Source organism: Aphelocoma coerulescens, chromosome 14 (assembly GCF_041296385.1).
Source record: "Aphelocoma coerulescens isolate FSJ_1873_10779 chromosome 14, UR_Acoe_1.0, whole genome shotgun sequence".
Taxonomy (NCBI): Eukaryota; Metazoa; Chordata; class Aves; order Passeriformes; family Corvidae; genus Aphelocoma; species Aphelocoma coerulescens.
In genome coordinates this window covers 8,083,635-8,109,635 of record NC_091028.1, presented here as the reverse complement: position 1 = coordinate 8,109,635, position 26,001 = coordinate 8,083,635, and the positions used below count along the sequence as shown (strand labels likewise).

The window sequence follows — 26,001 nt, the reverse complement described above, 5'->3', positions numbered from 1 at the left end:
GCACAGAACTGCCTGGATTTGAACCTAAGGAATCCCTTCCTTAGGTCTCCCAGTGTCTTCCTCTTAGTGAAAAACATACTTCATACCGTACCACCACGCAAGTTCCTTGGTGTAGGGGATCTGTGTTTTCGTTTTGTTATTTTGTGCAAATTCCACAGAGCTGAGGCTGAGTTCAGCATCAGTGCTCAACAGGTAGTAACAATCTCCCCACAATGCTGGAGCCACAAAGTCCATCCAATATGCAGTCTTTTAAAGGGAGGGAGGTGCTGGGGTTTCGTGCACCTCCTCTTCAGCGTCTGCACTCTCCCCGGGGCAGTGGTGTGGGACCAGTCTGTGGGCAGGTCCCCCAGTACCAGACACTGGTGTCAGTCTGCAGCAGGCAGCACAACCGCTAGTGAGAGGCAAATTCTCCTGCAGGAACAGGAGTGGGGATCACTCTGCTCAGCCCAGGCATCTCATCACAGAGCCAAGAGTTTTACTACCAATTCTGTCAATGCTGTTTTACGTTTCACTGGCTCTGCCTTAAACATGGCTGGAATGTAAAGCAGAACTCCGGGTGAGGAGCATCAGCTAACCCATGCTGCCCTCCTCAGGAGCCGAGCGCAGCCTGCACAGGGAATGATGGGCTGCTTTGCATAAACAGGCACATCATGAATTTCCTTTTAGCAAAGCTAAAGACCTTCTCAAAAGGAAAGGCCTTTTCTACAACACTAAACATGCTCGTCTTTAGCTGAAGCTCAAGGAACGAGAATAAGCCTTTCTTCAGAACAAACATGCACTCAGGAAATGCAAAGGGAGACAATAGAGGAGGTGCTGTATTAGTGGCAACAGCAACACCTACTGCATGCACCTGATGGAGCAAACACATGGTTGGAAATGAAAGGTAGCAAAAACCATACTCCCTGCCTCACATCCTGATGCAGTGTACAACACACAAATGAGGATTCCTCAATAACACATACCATCACACCTGTACTGTTGCACGGCATGTGGCAATGACCACTACAGCAGAGCATCCAGCCCACCCTTCCAGAACACAGAGCTCTGAGTCTCACCGGGGTTACAGCCAGTTCCCATGCTCCTAGTGGTTCTTAGTTTACATGTTTTAAGTTTACTGGTTCAGCAGTTCTCCACTCAGTTTTATGTATAAGTTCATGTTTATGCATTTTCTTAATTGCTTATGTATTAGCTCTGGAAAGTTCTCCCTTCTTCGATGCTCCATTGGTCTACTCATGTAATTCCCTCCCCTAAGTTATCCCCACTGGTTATTCCCCTGCTATCCACTCCTCCTCCTCAATCGATCCCCATTGGTTGTTTCCCTTTGTTCCACCCCCATATAAAATAGTGTGCTCTCCCTTTTTTCCTGGTCTTTGTCCCTGGACCCTCCATCAGCAATAAACCAGCTGGAGCCTACACAAAGACCCTTCTCTTGTCCTTTGCCTCTGTTGACGCTTTTGCACCACCTCTGTTTGGGGCTCGCTCCTTGCGAAGGAGCCAACTTTCCCTGCCTGCTGCAGCTGACAGCTTTCCCTGCAGGCTGCAGCCGACCCCTGCCTGCAGCAGCAGAAGCCAAGGATGTCTGCAGCTGGATGCTGTGCTGCCTTGGGCAGCCCCAGCAATGTCACCATACCACAGTGAGCTCTGCTGCTCCATCACAGTCACAGACTCAAAACACTAGCACCGTCCTATTGCGACAGAGAACTTTATAGCTCAGAAAGCAAAACATCCAAAGACAAAGCAATTGGTCCACCCACTGACAGGAATATGTTTCCCAGAACCAAAAGGAGCTTGTCCAGTCATAAACTCCTGAAGGGGAAAGGGGGCGAGTATCAAACAACAGGGAGATAGAAATTGAAATAAAAACATAATGAATCACCTGAAGTGGGAACAAGGAAGATTTTCACATTATATCAGTATGGGGAAAAACAGAAAGTCATTGAGAGAATTCCAGCCTGTTTTGGTTCATTAAAGAGCTAGAATTCAGCACAAGGCTATATTGGAAAGGTGCAACTCCATCTGGGTAGGTCATGGTCTGGCACATGCCACAAAGGGCTGCCAGGAATGATGTCACAGTAAAGGGCCTTTAGCTTCTTCCCATGGCATGAGAGGAAAAAGCTAGAGCAGTCATATCCAAAGCAGCTATCTGGAGGCAAGCTGTGGCACATGTCAGAGATATGTGTTTGTAGTCCAGTGATGTTTAATTCTTTTGCTCTCATCTGCCACCCAGGGACATCTTTGCATTTTGCTTTTATCACCACAGTCTATTCTCATCCAGTCCACAGAGGCTGATGAACAATGTTTCTTTATTTTTCATTTTGGAGGATCATTACTTATGTTGAACCCATTTGTCCCTAACAGAGATGTAAGATGTAGTTCCCTAGGAACTCAGAGGTTATTTAAAGTTCTTTTCCAATATCCAATTTGCCTGTTACTTATTTAGGGAGTTATTTCTGCAGGAGCCTTGCAGTTGAGAGGCACCTTGACTTGTTCCCAGCACTGGCCTGAAAGGTGGCCAGAAGTTGGGGTGGGCAGGCAGGCGGCAACATTACAGATTAAAGTAGCGATTGCAGCAGAGAACCCAAAATTAAATAAAGCAAAAGTAGCAAAGTCAAGGCAAGAAAAGGAAACATAAACCAGGAAAAATACAGTGGTGCTTAGGGTAATCTGAGTGCAGGAACTGGAGTGTGTTCCTGAGCCAGCACTTCCCAGACAGACACCATTCACTTCAGAGTAGCTCTCCTTACATATGTTGTGATCATATATGTGGCTGCTAGTCAGGCTAGCATATCACCTCTCCAGAACCCATCAGCCAGACCTGTGCTGGCAGAATGGCTCCTGAACCACCGTTCAGCAGAAGGGCCTGCCTGGACACAGCAGAGTGTGGGGCTGGTCCCTCCCAGCAGCAGACTTGTGGTCCCCACTCTGCTGCAGACACACTGCCCAGCCCTGGGCAAGCCTCTTCACCTCGTCTTCTGTCAGAAGCACTGGGTGACAACGACACTTCTCTCACACTCACAAGAAAGTGATACATTTGTGACTGCCTGGACCTGCACTGAGCCTGCCTGATAGGAGAAGAGACTGAACAAAGTCTTGTCACTCAGCGTACCCAGGCACCCTCCCATGCATCTCTCAGCAGACATGCAGCCAGGAAAGGGGCTAGACTCAGGCAGGTACCAGGGGCTGAGCAGCCTTGTTTGCAAAGAACTTCTTTGGAATAAAGCTCCTTGTGAGTAAGACCTAGCCAGGCCCCTCTGCACAGCACCACAGCGCCAACCAGAAATCCTGTGGCACTTGGTTGGCAGCACCAAGAAAACCTGCATTCTCCTTAACTGTATGGGCATTAGGAATGAGCATTAAGAAGATAAGTCCATGTCCCAAACACAAGGCAGCTGCTAATTATTCCCACTACTGTTAGTTTCCTCTGGTCTCACTCTGATCATTTAATGGGAAGTAGATTATGTAATATTCAAATGTTGGAACCAGCAGAACCCCCACTCCAGCAGGGGATACACACTATTTACCCATTAAAAATGGTTATTGCCATGTAAACTGTGATTAATTAAATTCACAGGAGTTATTATTGTGGCATGTAAATGGAAAGATTTCCTGCAGAGGAAAAGCTGGGGAGCTGGCTCCATCCTGGCAGTAACACAGCCATGCAGTGAGAGGTGAACTTGCCCACAGGACTTCAGTGCTACACAGTGAACAACAAAGCAGGCAAAGCAGTGGGAATGGTGGAGATTGGAGTGAGTGTCTGCTTAACCCAGTACAAATTTCCATCTATCCACCTCCTGACCATCTGGGCTTCTCCATGCTAGCAGGCTGCCAGCCCCTTCCACAGGCATTTAAGTGTATGGTCTTCAATCACCATCCACTGCACAGGAGTCTGCATAAATATTCCCAGGGCCTCAACCGACCACCTCACAGAGAACTCTGGATGGATCCTAGATGCTGACTGAACCTCTTCTTCTCCTTTCTTCCTTCACCCCAATCAATCACCAAAACATCACTGGATCAGGGCCTTGCCTGCACATCTGTGGCATCCATGCAACACAGCACTTGTCTCCCAACTTTAGACCTGACTTCCACTACTCACAATACGACTTTCACTGCAAGAGTTAAACACACCACAGCCTAGGGCTGCAGTTATCTCTGATGAGCCAGAGGAAAATTTTAGAGGTAAATAAAGCAACAGTAAAAAATACTGGCCCTAAGTGTAAGTCTGCATCATATGTAGGTTCTTCCCTGCAATGTCTCAAGTTGAGGATAACGTTGTAAGAGTAGCCACATGGCTCCAAATCTAAAGTCCATTCAGCTCAATATCCTGCTTCTGGCAACAGGCAGAAGAATGTCTAGAGAAGAAGGTAAGAAAGAGGAAAGCACATAGCAGCATTTCCCAATCCCCAGTGATGCACATCCAGTTTGAAAATTTCCTAAGACAGAATGTGGTGGGGCTTTGGCATTTAATATTCACAGATGGATTTCAATTCCACAATTTTTGCTTTAAGTTTTTTAAACTTTTAGCACCTACAATATCCTGACACAAGGAGTTCCACAGCTCCAGTAGGCATAGTGTGAAGAAGCACCTCCCTTTTGATATTTTGCTTTGAGTTTGATACATGTATTTTCATGTCCTTCCCTCCACCTCCAACCCCTTCATCCATAGAAACAGTAAACAATCATTCCTTCCTCATCCTTCCTATTCCACAGGATTTTATACACATATATTCCATTTAATTGTCTCTCTTCCAAGGCAAAGCTCTCCTCATAAAGAAGCCATTCCAGACTTTTATTATCCTTGTCTGTCTTGGCTGACATTTTCTAATTCAATTCTTTGCTTTCTGAAATGGGGGAACAGCACTGCATAGAGTATTCAAGGTGCACTGGGAATTCAGGTAAGCACAGAATCCTGTTATGTGTTTTGTTGCTTCTCTAAGAACTTCTAACATGTTATTTATTCTTATGACTCAGTGCTATGCCAGCTTTTATTTTATTTATTTATTACTATCCCAGGTCTCATTCATTACTTAACAATCACCTGTGTACTTTTGACTGTACACAAAATTAGGATTATTCTTCCTTCTGCTCATCACTTCCTAGCTCTCTACACTGGATTACATCAGGTCAGTCACTCATGGCCCAGGACAGCTGAGAAAGGTGCCCCACTCCTCTGTGGACATAGCAAGCCGGTCAGAGGTGGTAAGGAAAGGTGAGTACTCAGTACTCACATCCCACTTACAATGATGATGTTGCTCCTCTGAGGGCACAGGAAAGCTCCCTGGTTCCAGGGTGCCAGCCTACAGCTCTGCCACTGGCAATGGGCTCTTCATGCACGTCCCCTTATGTCTCCTGACATGCCTACCACAGGGACTCCTAAAACCAGCTTCAAGCCCAGGGGTTCAGTTCCACACTAAGAATGGCCACACTGGTGCAGCAGACAGGAGAGTGAAAACAGCATGTGTGACTTGGGAGCCATTTGTCACAGAGTTTGTTTAGTTTCTCATAGTGAAGGAAACAGCAGAACATAGGATTCATAATTTTAAATTCTATATAGTGACAAACTAGCAAGTGCATTTAACAACCAAAATACACTTCACAGCCAGTAATGGATACTGTTAAAGTGTAAGCTGGTACTTGGATTATCAAAGGCAGAGTCTATCAATTTTTGGTTTTGTATTAAAGTTGCTTTTTCCATCTGTTGAAAGTGGCTCTTTGTGATTTTACAGGGCATTACACTTTATGTGCCTCATTTGCTGCACCCAAAGGAATTTCATTCTGCTACATTAAGAAATACCTTGCTATGCTGGCTAAGCTTTTAACTTTCCTGAACACACTGTTCCGTGTCTGTCTCCATCCCAGCAGTTACTTCCTTTAAGTGTCTAATTTATACATACACACACGTACAAAATAGTAACTTACACGTCATATTGTCTTTGTCACAGTGAGGATTCTGTCTCTGTCCCTTCATGACCTTTGTGGTCATCAGCCCAGGTTCTGCTGTGTGTGTCCAGAAGGGACATGCCTGATCTCTGGAGCACGCTTGGATCTGTAGCTTTTGCTCTGCTCTGTACTACACACAGGTGGAGAAAGGGGAAACTACACTGAAACTCCTTTTGCTGGGGATGTCCCACAAATGCACACTGCACACACAGACAGTTGTGCCTTTGTTGTTGTGAGAATCTCATTTTTTCATTTTATGGTAATGTACGTTCCAGCTGGGTGTTCCCATGCCACGCACTGCTACCTCTTAGCAGAGGATCACCCCAAATGTATCACCACAAATACCATCTTCTGCAAGTGCCGTCACAAAACCCACTTCCAAGTGAATATTCTATTCTTTGTTAAAAGCCATGGCATCTGTAATTATGCCTCAGTAGGAAGCCTGGTCTCCCATTCATCATCCCAAGCTCACAATGTCCCCATCTCCCTGAACACTTCCCCTTCCTGTTATTGTCACTATCCTGCATCAGCTCAGATCTTGCTGCCATTAGATACGTATTCTGAAGGATCTTGCTACAAATTAAATTTGGGGAAGGTTTAGTATATTGCTGAATCTAAGCTTCCTACTGGGCCTTCCCCAGCTGCCCTGTTACTTCACAGAGCTGTTAACAGGAGCTGATGGTAGCTTGGCAAGTGACTTGAACCTGCTCTGTAACACACAGTGGTAAAAATACCTGCTCTAGGTGGACCTGCTTTAGCCATGGGTTGGACTAGACGATCTGCAGAGGCCCCTTCCAAGCCCAGCCATTCTGGGATTCTGTGGAAAGCAGACACAGTGTAAGGCCTGTGCCACCTTTTTGGAGCAGTAGTGCTGTCCACGGTTCTCAAACACAAGCTGGGTGTAAAGCATGGCTGGGTGACTCATTGGGAAATACAGCCCATTTCTACAGTGATGTGTATTACATTCCTTTAAAAATCACTATGGAGAGAATGTCCAGGGCATAGGAAGCTGCACAGCATTTTCATGGACTATTACAACATGAAGGGATGCAGAGTGCATGCTTCTTCCCATATCCTCACTGCAGTGATCCAGAACATTTTCTTCCCCAAGAACTCCAGCCTGCCTGAACTGGAGAGTTGCTCACAAATAAATGGAGGATGCTCCTTCTCAGAACGTGCATGAAAATACACCCATTTCTATTAATTCTCCTTACCACAGCAAGCCACTGCTCTTTCCAGAGCGCAATGGGAGCATGGCCTGACCTTACAGGACACCAAGATCTCCCCTCCAGGTCAGACTCTGTATGCTTCGTGAGGAGCTTTGCTATCATGGGCATCAGGCAAGGTGGGTACACAGCTGCTCAAGAAAAATCAACCTCAAAATTCCACACAGTATCTTGGAACGAGTCAGGATGAGGCAGCAGAGCAGCATATCTACCATCCATCCACATGGGAAAAAGCAAAACCCATCTCCAGTCCAAGGAGAGCAGAAGCCAAGAGCCCCTGATTCCTGCTGGGCAAACATGGAGCCACAACACAGTGCAGCTTCTGATTTTCTGCTGTAATTCAAGCAGGGACACCAAGCTACACAGAACAGAGAGATGCTGGGCATTGCAGGCAAAACTGAGGCACCTGAACCTGATGAGTTTCTTTCCTGCATTTTTTCACAGCCTCCAATATTGTTAGAGTGACGCAAAACACCAGAGAATATAATTGCTGTAGTAATTACTTACAGCCATTACATTAAGCTTTAAAATGCTCCTTTCAAATTGAACAATGTTTTTTCAAAGTCAACAGCTGGTTCACAGCTTGAAAGCAACAGTTAAGATAAATTAAATAAAAAGGGTAATAAAATCGCAGACTAAATTTAATTTTTGAAGCACATGCAAACTCCAACAAAGACTTTAAAATATCTTTCAAAAATATCCACAGAAACAAAAGGCAGTAAACCCAACAATTACAGTGTGCTCATTAATAAGACTGTGATGTAGGAACACAGAAAAATGTGTACACTTCTCAATATAGTTAGAGCAGAAAACAAATTCATGCAGCATTTATAGCACTAGTCCAGGGGATGAATCAAACACAAGTTTCAAATGAGATTTTTAAATCTTGGGACAGGAAAAGCTGAGGAGATGTGTGTAGAAGAACCACTGTCAGACTGGAAGAAGAACCACTGTCAGGATTCACGCCCTGCCTATTGAGAGATTACACCATTACTTTGAAACCAACTCAAGAAGAGCCATCAGTCAGAGCACTGACAGTGGAATTCTGGCCCCCACGCAAACCTGCAGAAGAAACACCAGAATTTCACCCCTGATATATAAAACCTTGTAGAGAAACATTAGTAAACAAAGTTTTGAAGAGTCAGAAAAAATTATTAAAAAAAAAAAAAATCCTTCTAAGTCATAAAAACCATTTCAATGGGAAATTTGTAAAAAATCACCCTATTTATTCTCTAAGCTTCTGTGCTAGTTTGAAAGCATTAAAAGAATTGTAGTCAAAACTACAATTTAATAAGAAAATTAAAATAAATGTAATAGTACAGAAACACTGACAGAGTCAGAGTACAACCTGACACCCTGTTGGGCAGGGTGGTGGTAGCAGCCCAATTAAATGGTGGCTGCAGTCCTGTTGAAGTGGTGGATGTGGTTCTGTTGAAGCAGTGATCCTGTAGAAGGGTCTGGTGTTCCTCTGAAGGTCCAGTGGTGGTTATGTAGCTCTTGTCCTCTGGGAATCCAGTAGGTAAGGGCTGAGTGTGGTGTTCCAAACCTCAGATTACAGCCAGGTAGGAATGCTTGGTTCCTCCCCCTGGGTGGAGCATCTCACAATGGGATGATGTCATTTCATGAGTTATGCAGTGAGACTGGCTGGCCCTTTAGCAGAAGATATCCCTCGGAGGGGTTCCCAGGGGTGTGTCATGGAAGAGATAAAGAACACCGCCCCACCTGCTTTGAACAGCTTATGAAGATGGTGATAGAATACATACTTTTGGTTACACCTTACATTGCAACCTAAGACATCAACCCAGGCTATTCTATGACTTCATGGTTCTATACCAGAATAAATGCTTTCTTCAAAAGATACATTGCATTTCTCAGGTGAGACAAAATTGCACCTCGGGATGAGCATTCCTCTCACAGCTGTTGGTATTTACAAAGTCCCTTTAGCAAAACACCAGCACCTGCCAGCACACCTGCCTGCAATTACAGAGCAAACCAGAGCTGTCACACCACAGGTTCCAGAACAAGTTAAAACTGTTTAAGTTCAATGTCTGCACATTACACTTAAGGGTGGTTTTTTTTTTGCTTTTAATGATATGTGGAAGCTCCTGAATCATGTACCCGGTATTACAACTGGGAAGGTTTTCACAGCCTCATTTTGGAAGTAGTGTCTGAAAGGCATCTTTCAAAAGATGTTTTCCTTGCTGTTGATCTGAGGGTTCTTCCATGCCATGAGAAAATGCAATTATTTCAGATGGAAATCTATTGTTTATTACTCAGGACTGACAATAAAGAGGACTACAGTTAAAACCAAAACCTCTCAGTTTATACAGTGATGAACAGATCCACTGATGCACTTTGCAGTATCATCCCCAAAATTCATTCCTGCAGTCTGTCAGATTGAACACCCCAACTCTGAGAAGTCAGGCTACATAGAGGGCACCTCAGTTACATAGAGAAATGTGGTTTTCTCAAGCATGTTAAGAATTGCACTGTTTACATCAAACTTTATTGGCTCCAGATAAAAATGTTGTCTTGAAAGCCTCTAAGTTCAGATCTAACGAAGGGCAATTAAGAGTTTAGTCCCAAATGCATAAAATTTTCAACTAAATGTTGCACAAATAACATTTATTTTTTCCCATTGTTTATATTCTTACTCAAATCTAAAACAGCAACCATGAAAAGAAGACAAGAAACCTCTGTAGAGAAACTCTACACTGACTGACAGACACATGGACAACACAAGGATACCACTGACACCATCACTTCCTTTGCACAAGGGAAGATTTTTTTTTTCTATTTTCAGCATTCACATATAGACTTCAAATCCTGCAAATAAATACCTGTCTCAGAGTGCTTCACAAGCACCACAAAGAAAACTATCTACAAGTAATACTTTCAGCTACTTCCTCATTTTCAACACTTCCAACAACCATCACGTTTACATGTCTGAACTTTCATAGCTGGGAAAGGTGTGTGTCAGCTACAGATTTAAGGAAGGATAATGCTTTCTGTCTGAGTACACTTCCCACTAGCAAGTGGCTTCACCAAGTATGGTTCTACAGACAGGAAAAGCTGAGGAGATGTGTGTAGAAGAACCACTGTCAGACTGGATTCACGCCCTGCCTATTGAGAGATTACACCATTACTTTGAAACCAACTCAAGAAGAGCCATCAGTCAGAGCACTGACAGTGGAATTCTGGCAAACACCAGAATTTCACCCCTGATATATAAAACCTTGTAGAGAAACATTAGTAAACAAAGTTTTGAAGAGTCAGAAAAAATTATTAAAAAAAAAAAAAAATCCTTCTAAGTCATAAAAACCATTTCAATGTGAAATTTGTAAAATATCACCCTATTTATTCTCTCAGCTTTTCTAGCAACATACGACTTTACTATAACATATCTGTAGAAATCTGATGACGAAGAAACAGTAATTTTTCTTAAATGTAGTTACTTAAACATTTGCCAGTTTGGAAAGTTGAGCTCAAGTCTCTTTCCAGAGCAAAACATTGCACACAATTTTCAACCTTTTCCCTTCTGGTTGTCCATGTCACAGTGGGTACGGCACGTAACAGTCTGCAGGGGAGCCAATGCTGCTCACAGGGCTCCGTGTGTTGGACTCGTAAGAATTTGGAGCAATTTCAACCACACCATCATTTTGAGGGGTTTCTCCTTTCAAAAAGTCATCATCTTCATCTTCAGAAGTACCCTGCAAAAATTTAAAAGGATCAGTGAGAGCAAGAAGATACTGCCAAATCTTAATAGAGACCTGGATTTACACTGTGATTGTCATGACCAGCTGGAATGGTAAAAGAATTAGATGTACTCTGATTATGAAATATGGGAACTAAATCACTTCTACAGGGTGGATTTCCCAGTGACATCATCATGTCCATTTTCTGAGCACAACACGGCTCCTGTGCTGCAGAAGAGGGAAAAGTGCTCTCAAGGCAAGAATGGAGAGATTCCTAAAGCTTCCAAATTTCAGTCACAGTTCCCCCTAAATGTATAGTGCACCCTTATCTACTTAAAAAAATATTCTGCAATAAAAGCAGCTGATAGCTGAACTGTGTTTGGATCAGGGAAGACTACCTTTTTAATGGGTTTCTTCAGATTCTCAAGATCTTCAGCACTCAGCTCTTCCCAGAACTGATACATTGGATCAATAGTCTTCTTTGATCTGAGAGAGGAAACAGAGCAACGAATGAGTTCTTGTATATGCAGTAGGGGTACATTTTAATTTAAACCTTTGACAGTCTGGTTAAAATGCAGAACATGAAAGATACTTAGGATCAGGGAGAAAAGTGAGCAGCAGAAACACTGCTACAGGTTGTACATGTATTTTCTAGAAGGCACAAAGGTGTTGTTTACTTTTTAATTCTACCTTTTGAGTATGTAGGGGTCAAAGGGGAAGAAGCTGTCGAGGGGGTTGGTGCAGGTCTGCACAAGGTCCCCGCCTGTGCCGCTCCGCACAACAGGGATGAACTGCCTGTTGTTCCTCTCAATAATCGTGTAGCAGAACACCAACTGGTATTTCCTTTAAAAAGGGAACAAAGAGAAGATAAGCACTTCTGGCACACCCAAAGCAAGGATTTCAGATGGATCGTATGAAAACACAAAGTTATTTTTTAACAAACATCTCTCTTCCATTTTCCAGCTGATATTAGGAGTTTGCAAGATAGTCATAAGGTAAGGAGTCTGTTCTCTTCCTCTAAGCTCCTATAAACTTTATTCCAGGTACAGCCACACTGGCTCCAACACAAAGCAATCCATTTCATAGTACTGCAGGATCTCATTGAAACTGAGGAATAAACTAGGAAATAAATTGAAACTAGGAATAAACTTATCACACCTAGAATATGGGCAGTGTTATGCCTCAGATAATATTCAATACTGTGCCTAACAAAACCCTGTGCTGGTTTTAGATACACATAAAATCTGCACCAAGCTGAAATTGAAGTAAATGAGTAGGTACCTGGTAATGGCAGCAAACAAGTTGACAACAGAAGGGATACAAATCTTCAGGGGGTTTAGCTGACACATGACAATGCGTTCAAAATTTAAACTCTGCAGATATGCCAGACCTTCAAAATAAGAACAATGGGCGAATATAGGTTAGGTATCATATAAACTGAACTTAATTTCTAAGAATTTCCAGTGTGACAAGCCTGCACTCTGCACACCACCACAGAAGCACATCCTAGGGCACTCTCACAGTGGAGGTCTGGCCTCAACATGTGTACAGGCCACCTCCTTTTATTTAGAGCACAACAACATAAACTTGCAATCAGATACTTGACTGAATTGACCACTACAAAACACAGCAACAGTAAAACTTCTAATGAATCCTTTCAAACATATTATACTCACCTTTCCTTAAATTTCCATCCAGAAGTTGTTTATGACGGAAAATAAGGGTATAGAACACTGCCTGACACGTAGAATAGAATGGCCCATGGAGAGCTACATCACAGTAGGCATTAGCTCCTGTATCCTGATTATCAATGTATTTATGCAACCAGTTCACCAGAAGATCCAGACATGCTTTTACAGTACTGTAGTGCAAGGAGAAAAAAGAAGTGTAAAAATAACACCTGGAATGGTGCAGAAACGATGTTAAACAAATATTCAAGAATCTCAGTGGTTATAAAAACATCAGTAAGAAAATCTCTTCATAAAAAAATGATTCTGTTATGAGTCTTCTCCTTTATCTCAGCATAAAATGCATCAATCTGTACTGAAAACCCCTCTCAGTGAAAGCACAGGGTGCCAGATGAGATGAATCCACGAACACACAGTAAACAATTAAAATCCTTGGCTACAGGTAGTACAGAGCAATGCCACCCATGTCCACCAGGTAATTCCAATATCCAACTATCTCCAGTGTTAAAGTCACCATCCTGAACAGCATAAAAATATAGAATGTGTACATAAAAAAGAAGACATTTTAACTCTTCTGTATCAAAATACTAGAACAAATTACTTCCCCATTTCAGAGCCTGCATAAAATGCCTAGTATTGGGTACTAAAAATATCTGCTTCTGACCACCAGATACACTGGGAATCCATGACTCTGCCTGAAGTCAGCACAACCTACCCATGCTCAGCACTTCTTGGTAAGTGAAGCCTTAAACAACAAGTCATGAACCTCAGCAGTCATCAGTCTGCATCCTGTACATGCAAAACTTTCCTGGAAACTTCAAGACAATACTGAACCAGTATTGTTGAAAGAACAATCAAAGACTCTTGATTCAGGCTTAGTGGCAAAGCAGTGGGAGTAGAAGACCAATTCTGTACTTAAGCTCCACAGTAGCAGGAATTGCTTGGTTCTGCTCATGTATGACAACAACTTACACAATGGGAATAAATTTAGCTCTTGCCAAGAAGCTGCCAATATAACTCCCAGCGGTCTGCCTGATTACTGAAGGATTGTTTGGATCCTGCAGTTTCTTCCAAAGATGGTCTAAAAATGCTTCAGCCAATCCCTGGAAAAAAGATACATAGAAATTGTGAGTTGTTATACTGGTAACACTGTTTAAGTGATAGATTCCTAACACTCAACTCCCATAATTTCCATAACCAAACCATTAAAAACATCTACCTATAACTGCAGTAAATAACTATTCCTACACACGATGGAAGAGCACTCATTTCTCTTTTTCTATACTTAGTTGTAAAAGAAACAACAACAGTTTGTTGAGAGAGATGGGAAAATGGAGGGGTGGGGGAACAACAAACAGCAGACAGGATTTTCAAATCAAAGAGCTAACAGCATCTTTGAGATAGTTTTGGGATGCTGAAGAAACATGCACACCATGTCTTGGGTGCAAGAGTCCAACTGATTCTTGTAAAAGAGATCAGTTTTAAGCAAGTTTGTTCCTTCACACTTGCTAAGATTCCATCTGTAAGTGGTTTATGAACAACATGGGGAGAGCAACCATAAAAAAAAGAAAAGAATAACAGAGAAGGAAAAGAAAGCAAAGATACTAATGAATCCTGATGTACTTGCTATCTTCAGAGTAGAATTACAGCAGAGAACAACTATTTTGTAAAAAAAAAACCAAATCAAGGGCGCAGAAATGACAGAGGACGCTGCATTTTAAAACCAGTTTTTACTCACCAATTTAAAGCTACAGATGTAAAACATGAAATACTGTATGTGACACGAAGCATGGGTTGGTAAAATGAGCTTGTCAAAAACAGAAACTAAATCCCGATACAAATCCTTTGTGTTGCTGATGTTGAGCTTGCCTACACAACAAAGAAACAGAACAAAATGAGCCATTTCAGGGCTTTTTCCCCACCCTCGTGCTGCAGAAGTGGTATTTTATATCTTTCTACACCAGTAAGAAATATGTAAAGAAAAACTGCCAACCTGACTTCCCAGTTGATCTGACTTCTAAAAATCCAGGTGTTCAGTTCTACTGCCTTTTAAGGTGGTGTAAATGAAGAATCTCTCTGTGTGACTTTGCACACATACAAAGCCATTAGACATGCAAACTTTGCAATAATGTGTTCACTCAGAAGAGCAAGAAAAGAACCACTAAGAAATAAATCACCTGACTTACGTGGGGAAGATACAGCATAATGGTTTCTAAATATTGTTTTAAATACATAAATCTAAGGAATTCAAACCCTTCATACATAACAGTGAAATATATTTTTTTCCCTGTAACAAAGCCAATTGATTAATGTGTCTGGTTGTTTTGATCTACGTTGTGATGTTGAAAGGATCCATAACTCTAACACTCAGGTAGAGCAAATAATAAAAACATTTATATCCTTCTACAGTTAGGATACAGTATCATATTAATGGAATCAGAATGTCTCCAAGTGAAGACTAAACCTTTGAAGTCCTAACTTTACCTCTCCCAGTACCTGGGCAGAGGCAGGAATGTGGACTACAGGCTGATAATGGCAGAGTTCTGCTCTATCTTGCAACACAGAAAGCAAGAACTCCTCTTATGTGTTTCTTCCTTAGCAAAACAACAAATTTGGTTACAGAGAAAGTGTTCTCACCATCCACGTGGCAAACATCTTTAATATAGGAAAACAGGATGGTCATCAGGATGTCCAGGCGCTCTGCCAGTGGATGGGCCATTCTCTCAATACTGGGAGAGACAACTTTGTTTCCTTTTCTGTCTTCATCTTCCTCCTGGTAGATAAAATGGCACATGCAGCTCTTATATACACAAATCACAGAGACAGTAATTACAGAAAAAGTGAAACTAAATTTATCTTTCAGAAACATGCTAAAGTTTCATCTTTTTTTTTTTTTTTTTTTAGCAAAGCAGTATCCCATTATACAGTATAAGCAAATTTTTGCACACTAAGCCAAGTACCATGAATTCTTTAACTAGCTGTATGGCACAAATGCTTGTGTTTTTACATAATGAAGTTGATTTGCTGGATGTACACTGGGTGTTTACACGAATAAAGTCAATACCTGAGAACACATTTATCATTTATCAGCTGTTCAGGTTTCAAGAGCTGTGTGTAGTGCAGTAACAACAAAGCAGTAATGAATTCCTACATTTAGCTCACAGCCACCTCAGAAGTGAAAATTTTACTGAAAAAAATTTTAATAGAACAAGATAGCCAACCATATCAAAAAGTCCCTCCTCTGTAGATTTTTCCTCACTAGCACAGTTATTAGCAGTTTCTTCAGCATCTTCGATATCTTGCTGTGGAGTGCTAACCTACAATTGCAAACAAGAAATTAATTTCTATAAAACCATTACAATAATATGAAATTGGTTTTCTTATTATTCATATAAAAGACATGAGTAAGTTCTCAACAAGATTTTGTCCTGGACTAAATAAACATTTTAAAAGGGACTACATGATGTGCCATACACAAATGCACACTCCAAACTTTCTGAAACTTTACCTCCCCAACATAAGCTCTCCCCAGACTGTTCCAAAAGGCAAAAAGCTGTGATGATTTATAGTGCTACACTCCTGTCTTTTTTTAGGACTGTAAATCCTTTTACTTCAAAGAGATGACACGACCAATCAACCACACAAAGGGAAGCACATTCTCTGCACATTAGCACTGATCACCACAGAACAAAAGTTATTTGGATTCTGGCAGAGATTCCAGGCAGGGTATAACAGTACACACCATACAGTTACCCTCAGGTGTGGGAACATCTTTATTCTGGGAATGGAGTGTAAATTTGACTGGGTTTATACTCATGATTACAAGCATATTTTTTGTCAAGCCTGAACTGAAGCATATTTCATTTCCTACTCAGTGTATTTTAACACCGACCTTCCATAAAAGATAACACAAAATAAACTTACATCCAACTTCAGCAGCTTTTCAACAATAAGCTCCAGAATTTGAAGCCTCAGAGTTGGAAGGTACACTGTAACTCGCAGTAGGTTATGGACATAACATTCCTAAAACACAAAATTAACTGATATCCATAATAATGTTAACAGAAAGTCAAATTTCTGCAAAGGACTTCTAGAAAACAAGTCTCTTAATTTCTTATCTAAAGACCCAGAAATAGGTTTAAACATACTGTGTTAAATCAAGAATAAGTTCATGTATAAAATAAACATTAACTTTCAGTAGTTAAGCTGTGTCACCATTAACTGCTTAATCTTCTATTTCCATGCAAATTTTCCCCACTGCCTCTAGATAGAGTGTGAAGCTTCTATAAGAGAAGCTATTCATTTTCACAGGAGTTTATGTCTAAACTTTCTTTAGGAAACTGAAGCATATGCCTCACTGTATCTAGAATCAGCTATAGTAGAACTGCTTGAAATGAGACCCAATGCATCTTTATTTCAGATTATTATAATATACCAGCAAAAATTCTAAATTGCACAGCTAGGCCTCTTCAGTCATTCTGATTATAAATCAAGCAGCTTGACAGACAAGTTTTGTGAGCATGCATGGGCCCACCCATGTGTACACAAATATGTACAAATGACAACGTTGCAACTTTCACAAAGCAAAACTGTCAAGTCAGTGCATAAAATCAGGTAAAGTGCCAACACTTAAGTACACCATAGTCTGTTTGTGAATATGCATTATAACACAACCTTTAATTACATGAGCACATATGATTTTTCCACAGGCCATCTTGCTCATTTTTCCACAGGCTTGGCCAGTACATAAAATGGATGGAGATAGTTTAATGAGAAGGTATAAACTGGAAATATTTAACAATGCATGGACGATATTTTATTACACTTCATTTGAGCTCTGCCCTGAAAACAGCTATGCATTTCTTCACATCTTGTTCCTCACCGAGCTGCTAAGTAAGTAAATAAATCTCCTAATACCATTTAAGAGCTATTATCCCCCCATTTTACAGATAGGGAGCTGGTGCTTAAAGTTATTTGCATTAAGACAACAACAACAAAAACATAAATTTTAAAAAAATTGCAAGGTATATAAAGAACTTTGGGGATTTTTCAGTACTTGATGAGTTCGAAACACAGCTTCAACTGAACTTGGCTGGAGGAGCGAGGCTTTGCCATTCTGTAACATAAAGTGCCAACATATCAAGCTGGAACAAGTAAATATAAAGATCAAACAAGAGCCATAACCTGTCAAAAGTTTCCAGCTTGTTTTTCAGCACACAAGCACTACACCAAAGTTGTAATAAAACAACTTAGGGCTTTACACTCCTGGTGATTTGGATTTCGCCTGTAATGTCCATTGTCTCTTGTTTGCTTATCAAACCCTCTGTTCCTCTGACAAAGACTTTTCAGGGTTGATAACTGTCACTGTTATTCCCAGAGAACGACGAAATCACGACACAGGTCCAGGTTTAAGGATATGGCCAAAGCAGAGCTAAGACCTCATTTAATGAATAGCTCATCTTTTATAGTATAGTTTGCAATAAAGAAATTACATCATTGGCTTATTCACTCACCACCTCTCAAGGTGACAGGCTGAGCAGTAAGACACCCATTTCCAAATATTATTCTCACAAGACTGAAAACAATTCTACAGTTTCCACAACAACTTGCAGGTGTAGAAATAGCTTACATTCTTACAAACTATTATCCATCCAGTTCGCATGAGAACGAAAGCTTTCACAGAGAAGCTGTGAGAAGCTGGATTTCTCTGTTTCTCAGCTAAAGCAGGAGAAAGGAAAAACTGCACAAATGCTACAGAGCTGGAAAATTTCTCTGCTCCTGCCTTTTAGCATCCACAGATAACAAACGAGACAGGTCTCCCTACTGCACAACCCTGAGACTCCTCGTCAAAGAGGTCCATGGTGTGCATTAATTAAGAAAGCAATCCTGTGGAAAAGATATGCAGTGATGTCATTAAAGATGAGCACAATGCTTATGCAAAAGGAATTCAGAATGCTTGGACAGCCTTACACTAAACAGACACAACACTATACATGGTTATTACATATATAATTATTATATCTATATAACAGTACTCTTCAAAAATCTGCATTGACTGCCATCAAATCAGTTGTAGTACTATACATGACATTTATATATTTAGAAAAACAGGTGAACAAATCAACAAAAATAGTCACAGCTCTTACCAGAGTTCTTTCCGATTTATTAATGAAAGGGAAGAATTCCACAAGTATCGGCATGAGAAACTGTGGAGTCCTATAATTAATTTTAAAGAAAATCAGACCTAAAAGTTATAGGTTTGCAAACATTGAACTCCAGCACTCTAAAGACATACTGGAATAACCTTATGTCTCAGTAACTTTATTTTAAGGTAAGCAATTATATAAAATGTAGTTTGGCAAGGATCCCTGGACAGATAATAAGCAGCAAATTTTCACAATGCACTTGTTAGAAGCCACTTCAAATATCACTATGGACTAGAGAAGAATATAGAAGCCACTATCAACACCACTTTTCCTACTTCTCATTTCTGTTAACAGGATTTTCAGCTGCTGATGCCTGACAGAAATTTCATAATGTTTATATATAGCATTCTACCACTTAGTGAATACTGGGAAAAACCATGCAATGAAACAAAGTATTATACTTCCAATTAAGAGGGGCAAAAACCCATCAGTTCACAAGCTTTAAATCTTCAAGGAAAGAACACACAAACCCAAGGGATTCTATACTTACGAAGGAACATATCTTGCTACAGTTTGCAATGCTCTGTGGCATGTATCAAAGTTTTCAGAAACATCTAGAGAAAGAAAAAAGGCTTCTTATGCACTTGGTTACAGAAAACTAAATCAGGAACCAGTAAAACCACTTTGTATCAACTACACAGTTGAAAGATTCCCAAGGAAACTGCATTGGCCAAAATGTTATTTTGGGGGGGTGTACATTGAGGTAAATAAAATGGAAACCAAGCAACTCTTAACTTTTCTTTGGCTTTGAAACAATCTAGGACTAGGAATGTTTTCCTATGCATTCTATTCCTGCAGATACTGCACTAACAGGAATATTTTGAAAGTAATGAGGAGTGGGTCAGCACACCATTGACTTGAGTACAAGAGAGTCTTTGACTTGGGAATTTAAGGATGTTTCTTGATGTTTTACTTTACCTCAGCCCAATTAATTTTGTAAAAAAGGAGCAACATGCACTGTATACTTTTTTAGTAAAGGCACTACAGCAGCATACATATATCCTTTATACTCACTTTCATCATCATCATCAGAATCTGAAATATCCACATCATCTTCTCTGATGGTTATTCGAGCTAGCAAAGAGTGAGATTATTATATCAAAATTGTATAAATCTTATAGGTAACAAATTCAACAGCAAACACACTGGACAACAGTCTCCACCACGACTAAAGCATCAAAATTAGCGACAAGAATTTCTTAAAGACTTTTATTTACAGAACCAGGAGGTTCTTGAGAACATCTAAAATAATCCTCACTTCAGCTTTTGGTTCTTTAGTAGTAAAAATATTATACAGTTCATCCATTTCCAAGGCATCTTCAGAATAGGATCTGTATTAGCAACAAGAATATGTCTTCTAAAATCTAGGTACAGAAAACCATCTGTATCACAATCAACATGAAAAAATTCAATAACCCAATAATTAATTGTGTCATGGATTATATTTATACAGACCTTATCTATCTAGGGATTTTGATAAGCAAACAAAGAAGATTAAGAGAGAAGTAACTCACGAGGGACAAACTGTGACACGATCATCCGGAGGCATGGCCTGAGATGGACAGTTTGTGCTGACACCAGATTGCCAAGAAAGCCCAGATATTCTTCCACTACCTCTCGGCTCCTTCTCAACCATGGCAGCTTCTAAAAGTAAGCAAAGATCAAGATGTCAAAGAAGGATGTTTTTAGTACTGAACCCTTAATCTTCCCATGTAGCAAACAGATATTTACCAGCAAAATGCTGACCAGTTGTTCAAGCTCTTTGGTCAAATATGCAACAGAAGCTCGAAATTCATGCAGCCAATTAATGATCTGGGCATCCTTAAAATAAGCAGAAAAAACAGGTAGCTATTCAAATAAACAGTATTACCTATGAGCAGAAAATAACAAAATCCTTACAAGTCAAAGATTAATTGTTTACAAGTCAAAGATTAATACAAATTGTTTTCACACTAATATGAAAGGAATTTCTTTAAGTTTGTGTCCTCACCAATGAAAGCTCTTGAAAGCAGAATACATTCATGTCAACTCCTAAACCAACAGCCTGCCTGGAATGCTTCAGTCAGACTGAGCAAGGCATGAAATCTCACTCATACAGAACATAAAAGAACTTAAAAAAATGGCATTCCATCTTAATTTTCTTTTCTCTTCTGCTCTAGTTAAAGCAGAAGGGACATTCAAGTCTTGAAACAGCAAATGTAGTGGGTACTTGTAGCTGTACAGAAGAGCTATGAAACAATACTTCTGGGTATAACTACTAAATGCATATCTATGTTACTGCATAATGAAACAAGAGTTAGTGGGAACAGAAGGTAAAATTCGATGCAACTTAAAGGCTATGAAAGTCAGAAACCACAGTTTGATCTACAGAAGTGTCTCTATAATCAAGCATCAGTGACCTGAAAAGATGGTATCTGGAACAGACTCAAAGGGTACAGCAGAGTCAGTAAGCATGAGACACCGTTTATGAAGATCCTGCATATATGTATGTGTATAAATAGACAATTTTAAAAATTCTGATGGTTTCCGCAAAGAAAAAAGCTGTTAAATACAATTTAAATGTTTAAAGCAAAGAATTTGTGAAAGCACCAGAATGACTTATCTGGTGATAACACTCAGACAAAATTTAAATCATCAGACCCCTGACTATCAAAGTCTTACCTTTATGTCTGGATCTGACAGCTGATGCTTTAACAACTCAAAATCCGTGGTATCGCCCTAGCAGGGGAAACAAAAAAAAAAAGAAATTACTTTCTCTTTTTTTTTTTCTTCAGTAAAAAATACCAATTTCATTAATGTATCTGAACAACCAACTATTGCTGAACAGGTACATCAAGAACACAAGAGAGGCAAGGCAGCTCAGGAAGGCTGCAGCAGCAGTAACAGGGTGCTGTCCCAGAAGACAACCGAGGCTGCTGGCTCATTTTCAGCTGCTCTCCCTGCAGACACAGCTGGATCCCTGTGCACACTTTGGCATAAGCCAGACTTTACATCCACCCAGCCACTGAGGTTGACTCACGGGGGAAATCTTTTCACTCACACAGCAACACCGCCTGGCACAAGCCTACAACGCTCAGCTGCCTTCAGTTTTTTTCCCTAAGCCTTCAGACGCGGTCTTGCGTAAGGCGAAACGAGTCTTCTCGCGGAATGACCCCAGGAGCCAGCAGCCCGGACGCAGCGCAGGCCCCCGAGAAGCCGCAGTCACCTTTTCGTACTTGAGCAGAATCTCCGTCAGGGTCCCCCCGAACCGCACAGTCTTCCTGGGCGGGGAGCTGATGAACTCGTCCGCTCCCAGCATGGTCACGACACCTGCGGGGAGGGGAAGCCGCGTGAGCACCGTTCGGAGGCCCGGGGCACCCCTCGGGCGCTCTCCTCAGCAGGGACAGCCGCAGGAGCCGCTCCCCGTCCCGAGGGTCCCCCCACCGTCCCTCCTTGCCTTGCGGTGGCGGCCGCGCCCCCGCTATCGGGGCCCGCGGCGCCGCACCCCGCGCCCGGCGCGTCCCGGCTGCCCGCACCGCCACATGCCGCTCCGGCGGAAACAGCGCGGCCGGGCGGAAACAGCGCCGGGCGGCCCGCCCCTCGCACCGCCCCGCGGCACCGCCGGGCGGCCCCAGCGAGCGGGCGGGGAGCGGCACCGCCGGGCGGCCCCAGCGAGCCGGGACGGAGCGGCACCGCCGGGCGGCCCCAGCGAGCGGGCGCGGAGCGGCACCGCCGGGCGGCCCCACTGAGCGGGCGCGGAGCGGCCCCGCCGGGCGGCCCCAGCGAGCGGGCGCGGAGCGGCACCGCCGGGCGGCCCCAGCGAGCCGGGACGGAGCGGCACCGCCGGGCGGCCCCACTGAGCGGGCGGGGAGCGGCACCGCCGGGCGGCCCCAGCGAGCGGGCGCGGAGCGGCACCGCCGGGCGGCCCCAGCGAGCCGGGACGGAGCGGCACCGCCGGGCGGCCCCAGCGAGCGGGCGCGGAGCGGCACCGCCGGGCGGCCCCAGCGAGCGGGCGGGGAGCGGCACCGCCGGGCGGCCCCAGCGAGCCGGGACTGCTCCGAGAAGGAGCAGCCGCGCCGCTGCCCCCGCCCGCCGTGGTGCGGGCGGACCAAGGGAGCCGGGCAGGGGCACGGAGAGGGCGTTTCCCGCCCCGTACGCGGGGATGAAGCCGGGCAAGAGGACCGGGGAGCTCTACTGTCGTCACCGTTCCGGTTTTAACACTGACTCCCGGTAGCTCTCCCACTCCCGCGGTGCGTGAGCCGACCGCAGGGAAGCAGAATTCCAGATTTATCCCCAGCGCCACGGTGGAGCGATCCCATCCCGGGTTCGTTCACAAGCGAGCGCTCCCCGACCCCTTGGGCAGCTCCTCCCGAGCGGTGAGAGCCGCGGGCAGCCCCTCACAGCACAGGTGACACCAAGGGCACGGCCAGCCTGGACAGCAAGGGTTATCAACTAAAAACTGCAATCCGAAGGGATAAACTAAATGGTCCGAACAACTTAGTTGAGATTAAAGAGGGCCAAAAATCTAAACAAATCTAAACAAAGCGGAGTTTGACCTTGGGAAGCAATAATGGATTTGCTAGAACAGAGGCATAGGAACTTCAAGTGAGATTTCTGGATGTTTTCATCCTCTTTGTGTAGGCTAGGTCTGTATTAAAACACCTGTCATTAAACAAAATGTGTTACGGATTTTTCTGTCTTGGAGCTCGTAACTGCTTTTCCTCCCGAAACATTGTATACACACACAAATTCTACTACTAAAGCAACCTAGGTACGTATGAACAGAGACTTGCACTTCTGTGTAGTTCTTCATAAACGTTCAACCTGCTTGAAGCTTACTTTGGCTGAATATGTAACATTTACTTCACCAATTCACACAAACTAGCTGCAGCAACACGTGCCATTGTTTGACCTTAGCCCTCTCAACTTGCTAATACACTTATGCTTCTTCTCTACACGAACCGCTTCTGTAATAATTATGTCCCTCCCAGCAACTCTCACAAGTCACATCAAACAGATGTTTGTAGACGTTACTAATAACGTCTACTAATAATCATTCCCTGATGAAGATGTTCCCATTTAAATAGACACTATATGGCACATGAAAACTGCCATTAGATGCAGTCCACATTTAAAATCTAACAAGCATTTAATCCATCTACCTAGTTAGAATTCAGGGGGTTGGCATTTTTCCTTTAGCGGAATGTAGGATGACATTTTGAGCTAGTTTTAAGGCTTAACTAGATGCAAAAGACTCCTGTACCCACACTTCTGGAACTAGTCTGGTTCTTTGTGGTTTTGGCTAAGTTTTTAAACAGCATACGTGGGACTGTCATGAATGTCTAAAGGAATTCTAGTTTTAGCTGTATAACTCTGTTCACATAACAGCAAGCAGTCCTAAACATGTCCAAGAGCTTCCTTCCAGTCAACAATGCAAAAGTTCTTTGACTGGACTTTGTGCTGCATTGAACACAGCTGATAAGGATATCATAAAACTAAAATTGTGTTAAATATTTGTTAATGTTTAACTGCAGATGATTCCCAGTTTCTATTTAGTATTAGCCTTCCTGATTTAGAGGGCAAATTGATTTCATGGAACAGCAACTGGATTTTCAAAAAGAAAATAGTTACAATACTTAAAACAGGTATCATTGCTGCACAGCAAGCACTGTTTCTCTCCTTGTTTGGACACAACATCCCAGTAACCTTCTAGTGCTTTAGTGCTTCTCTGTGCTTAACATCCTCCTTAACTGATGGCTCAGCTCCTATATTTAATTTTTAAAACACATATACTATTCATACAAGTAAACTAATTGGAACTCCACATAACTTTTAGTGAAGTTGCATTCTAGCTACCATCTTATGCAACAATCATTAAGTACTGATATTGGAATTAAGATTAATTACATTGTAATATACAATGAATGCAAAGCCCTGCTCAGTTCACTCTAGCAATTATTGCAACACTTGAATAGAAAATTTTGGTTTTCACAGGCTAAGTATGTGAACTACAGATATAAGTTTTGGCTTAAGTTACAGCTGCTACTAATCATTCCACTTATTAAACACCATCTCTCATAATTCACTTTATAAGCAAAACTATGGGAAATCAGAAAAAGCAGCTCTCTCTGTTACAAACAATGAAATGGAAAAAAAATCATGCAAATGAAAATTGATCTACAGGTTTTAAGGGAGGAGCTTGTTTGGTTTGTTTGGGTTTTTTAATCAGACCACTATAACACTACAGTGGTGTCACATTGCAGCTCCATTAAAAGGAGGAAACAAATTGCATAGCCCTCCTAAAAACTGCAGTTAGTAAAGGAGAAATCACATACAGACCTTCAAGTTTAGTGTTCTTCTGATTTGGTTAAAAGAGAGCATTTGAAAAGCATTTAAAAATGAGAATATGCATAGAAAAGAAGTTACTCCAGCAATTTACAAGAAAACACTGAAAGACATTTCAAGAGTTCACAAGGAAGTACAGTCACAGTGTTCTTAGTAAATATTTTCCTTAATTCCACCTCTAGTATTCAATAAGGTGTGGCATAGAACAATTGTGCATTGAAATTTTAAGACCTACCAGTATTTGCTGATGGTGGGATCGAACAGTTCAAAAACAGAGGAACTCATGAGGAATTTCTCCACACAATTTTAGGTTTCATTAGCAATAATATGAATCTTTTGCCGGGTAGTTTGTTAATATTTTATAAAGCCTTGAAGTACTTGTTAATCAACAGGGTTTCTTTTGGTCATGTTCCCTCCCTCAAATGCTTCAGCATTAGGAAAATAATTTCCAACATCACTGGACTAAAAATGCCTCTTGCAAGAGTCATCATATTACATCATTTGTACCTACGAAGAATGCACTGGTATGCCAGCATCACTGGTGTTGTCTACTTATAAAATCTCAGATTCCAGGTTATTCCAAAATAACAATGAAACTTTACAAGAGACACTGTAAATTGTGTATTTACACTATAAATAACTTCTACTGCATTTGCAGCTTTGCGTCAATACTTTAATACAGACATCTTCAAAGCACCCTTACAAACAAAAGTATTGCACTGGCATTATAAAAATTCACAGTAAGTTTAACTTCCAGACCTTGGTAAAAAACAGTGCAAGAGCTTTTCATTGTGCAAGAGCTTTTTATCCAAACCTTCCAGGTTATTAAAAATAATAATAATTAAAACAAAACAATAAAACCAACTATATGACAAGCTGCAGTGATTTTTCAGCAAAGCAGGTTAAATTCTTTTTTAGTTCT

At 41.9% G+C, this 26,001-nt stretch overlaps 1 protein-coding gene across 1 annotated transcript; it reads right to left on the bottom strand.

The window, feature by feature from the left end:
- Positions 1 to 10,498: 10,498 nt before the first annotated feature.
- On the bottom strand, positions 10,499 to 22,309 carry RRN3 (RRN3 homolog, RNA polymerase I transcription factor). The gene is made up of 18 exons (XM_069029643.1): positions 22,192 to 22,309; positions 21,961 to 22,064; positions 21,417 to 21,473; positions 20,487 to 20,576; positions 20,270 to 20,399; positions 19,770 to 19,829; positions 19,246 to 19,309; positions 18,696 to 18,765; positions 16,474 to 16,572; positions 15,771 to 15,866; positions 15,187 to 15,322; positions 14,288 to 14,418; positions 13,522 to 13,652; positions 12,538 to 12,722; positions 12,143 to 12,251; positions 11,552 to 11,704; positions 11,260 to 11,347; positions 10,499 to 10,876 (listed from the first exon to the last, which is right to left on the bottom strand). The coding sequence occupies exons 2-18, from the start codon at positions 22,051 to 22,053 to the stop codon at positions 10,718 to 10,720; spliced, it is 1,851 nt and encodes a 616-aa protein (XP_068885744.1). The 5' UTR covers positions 22,054 to 22,064; positions 22,192 to 22,309; the 3' UTR covers positions 10,499 to 10,717.
- Between the last annotated feature and the right edge of the window lie 3,692 nt (positions 22,310 to 26,001).

Coding starts and splice junctions, on each gene's coding strand:
- RRN3 (XM_069029643.1), bottom strand. CDS start 22,053: ATGCTGGGAGCGGACGAGTTCATCAGCTCCCCGCCCAGGAAGACTGTG. Junction 19,830..20,269: donor CGTGTCACAGTTTGTCCCTC/GTGAGTTACTTC, acceptor ACTCTTTGCTAG/CTCGAATAACCATCAGAGAA. Junction 12,252..12,537: donor GGATGGAAATTTAAGGAAAG/GTGAGTATAATA, acceptor CTTATTTTGAAG/GTCTGGCATATCTGCAGAGT.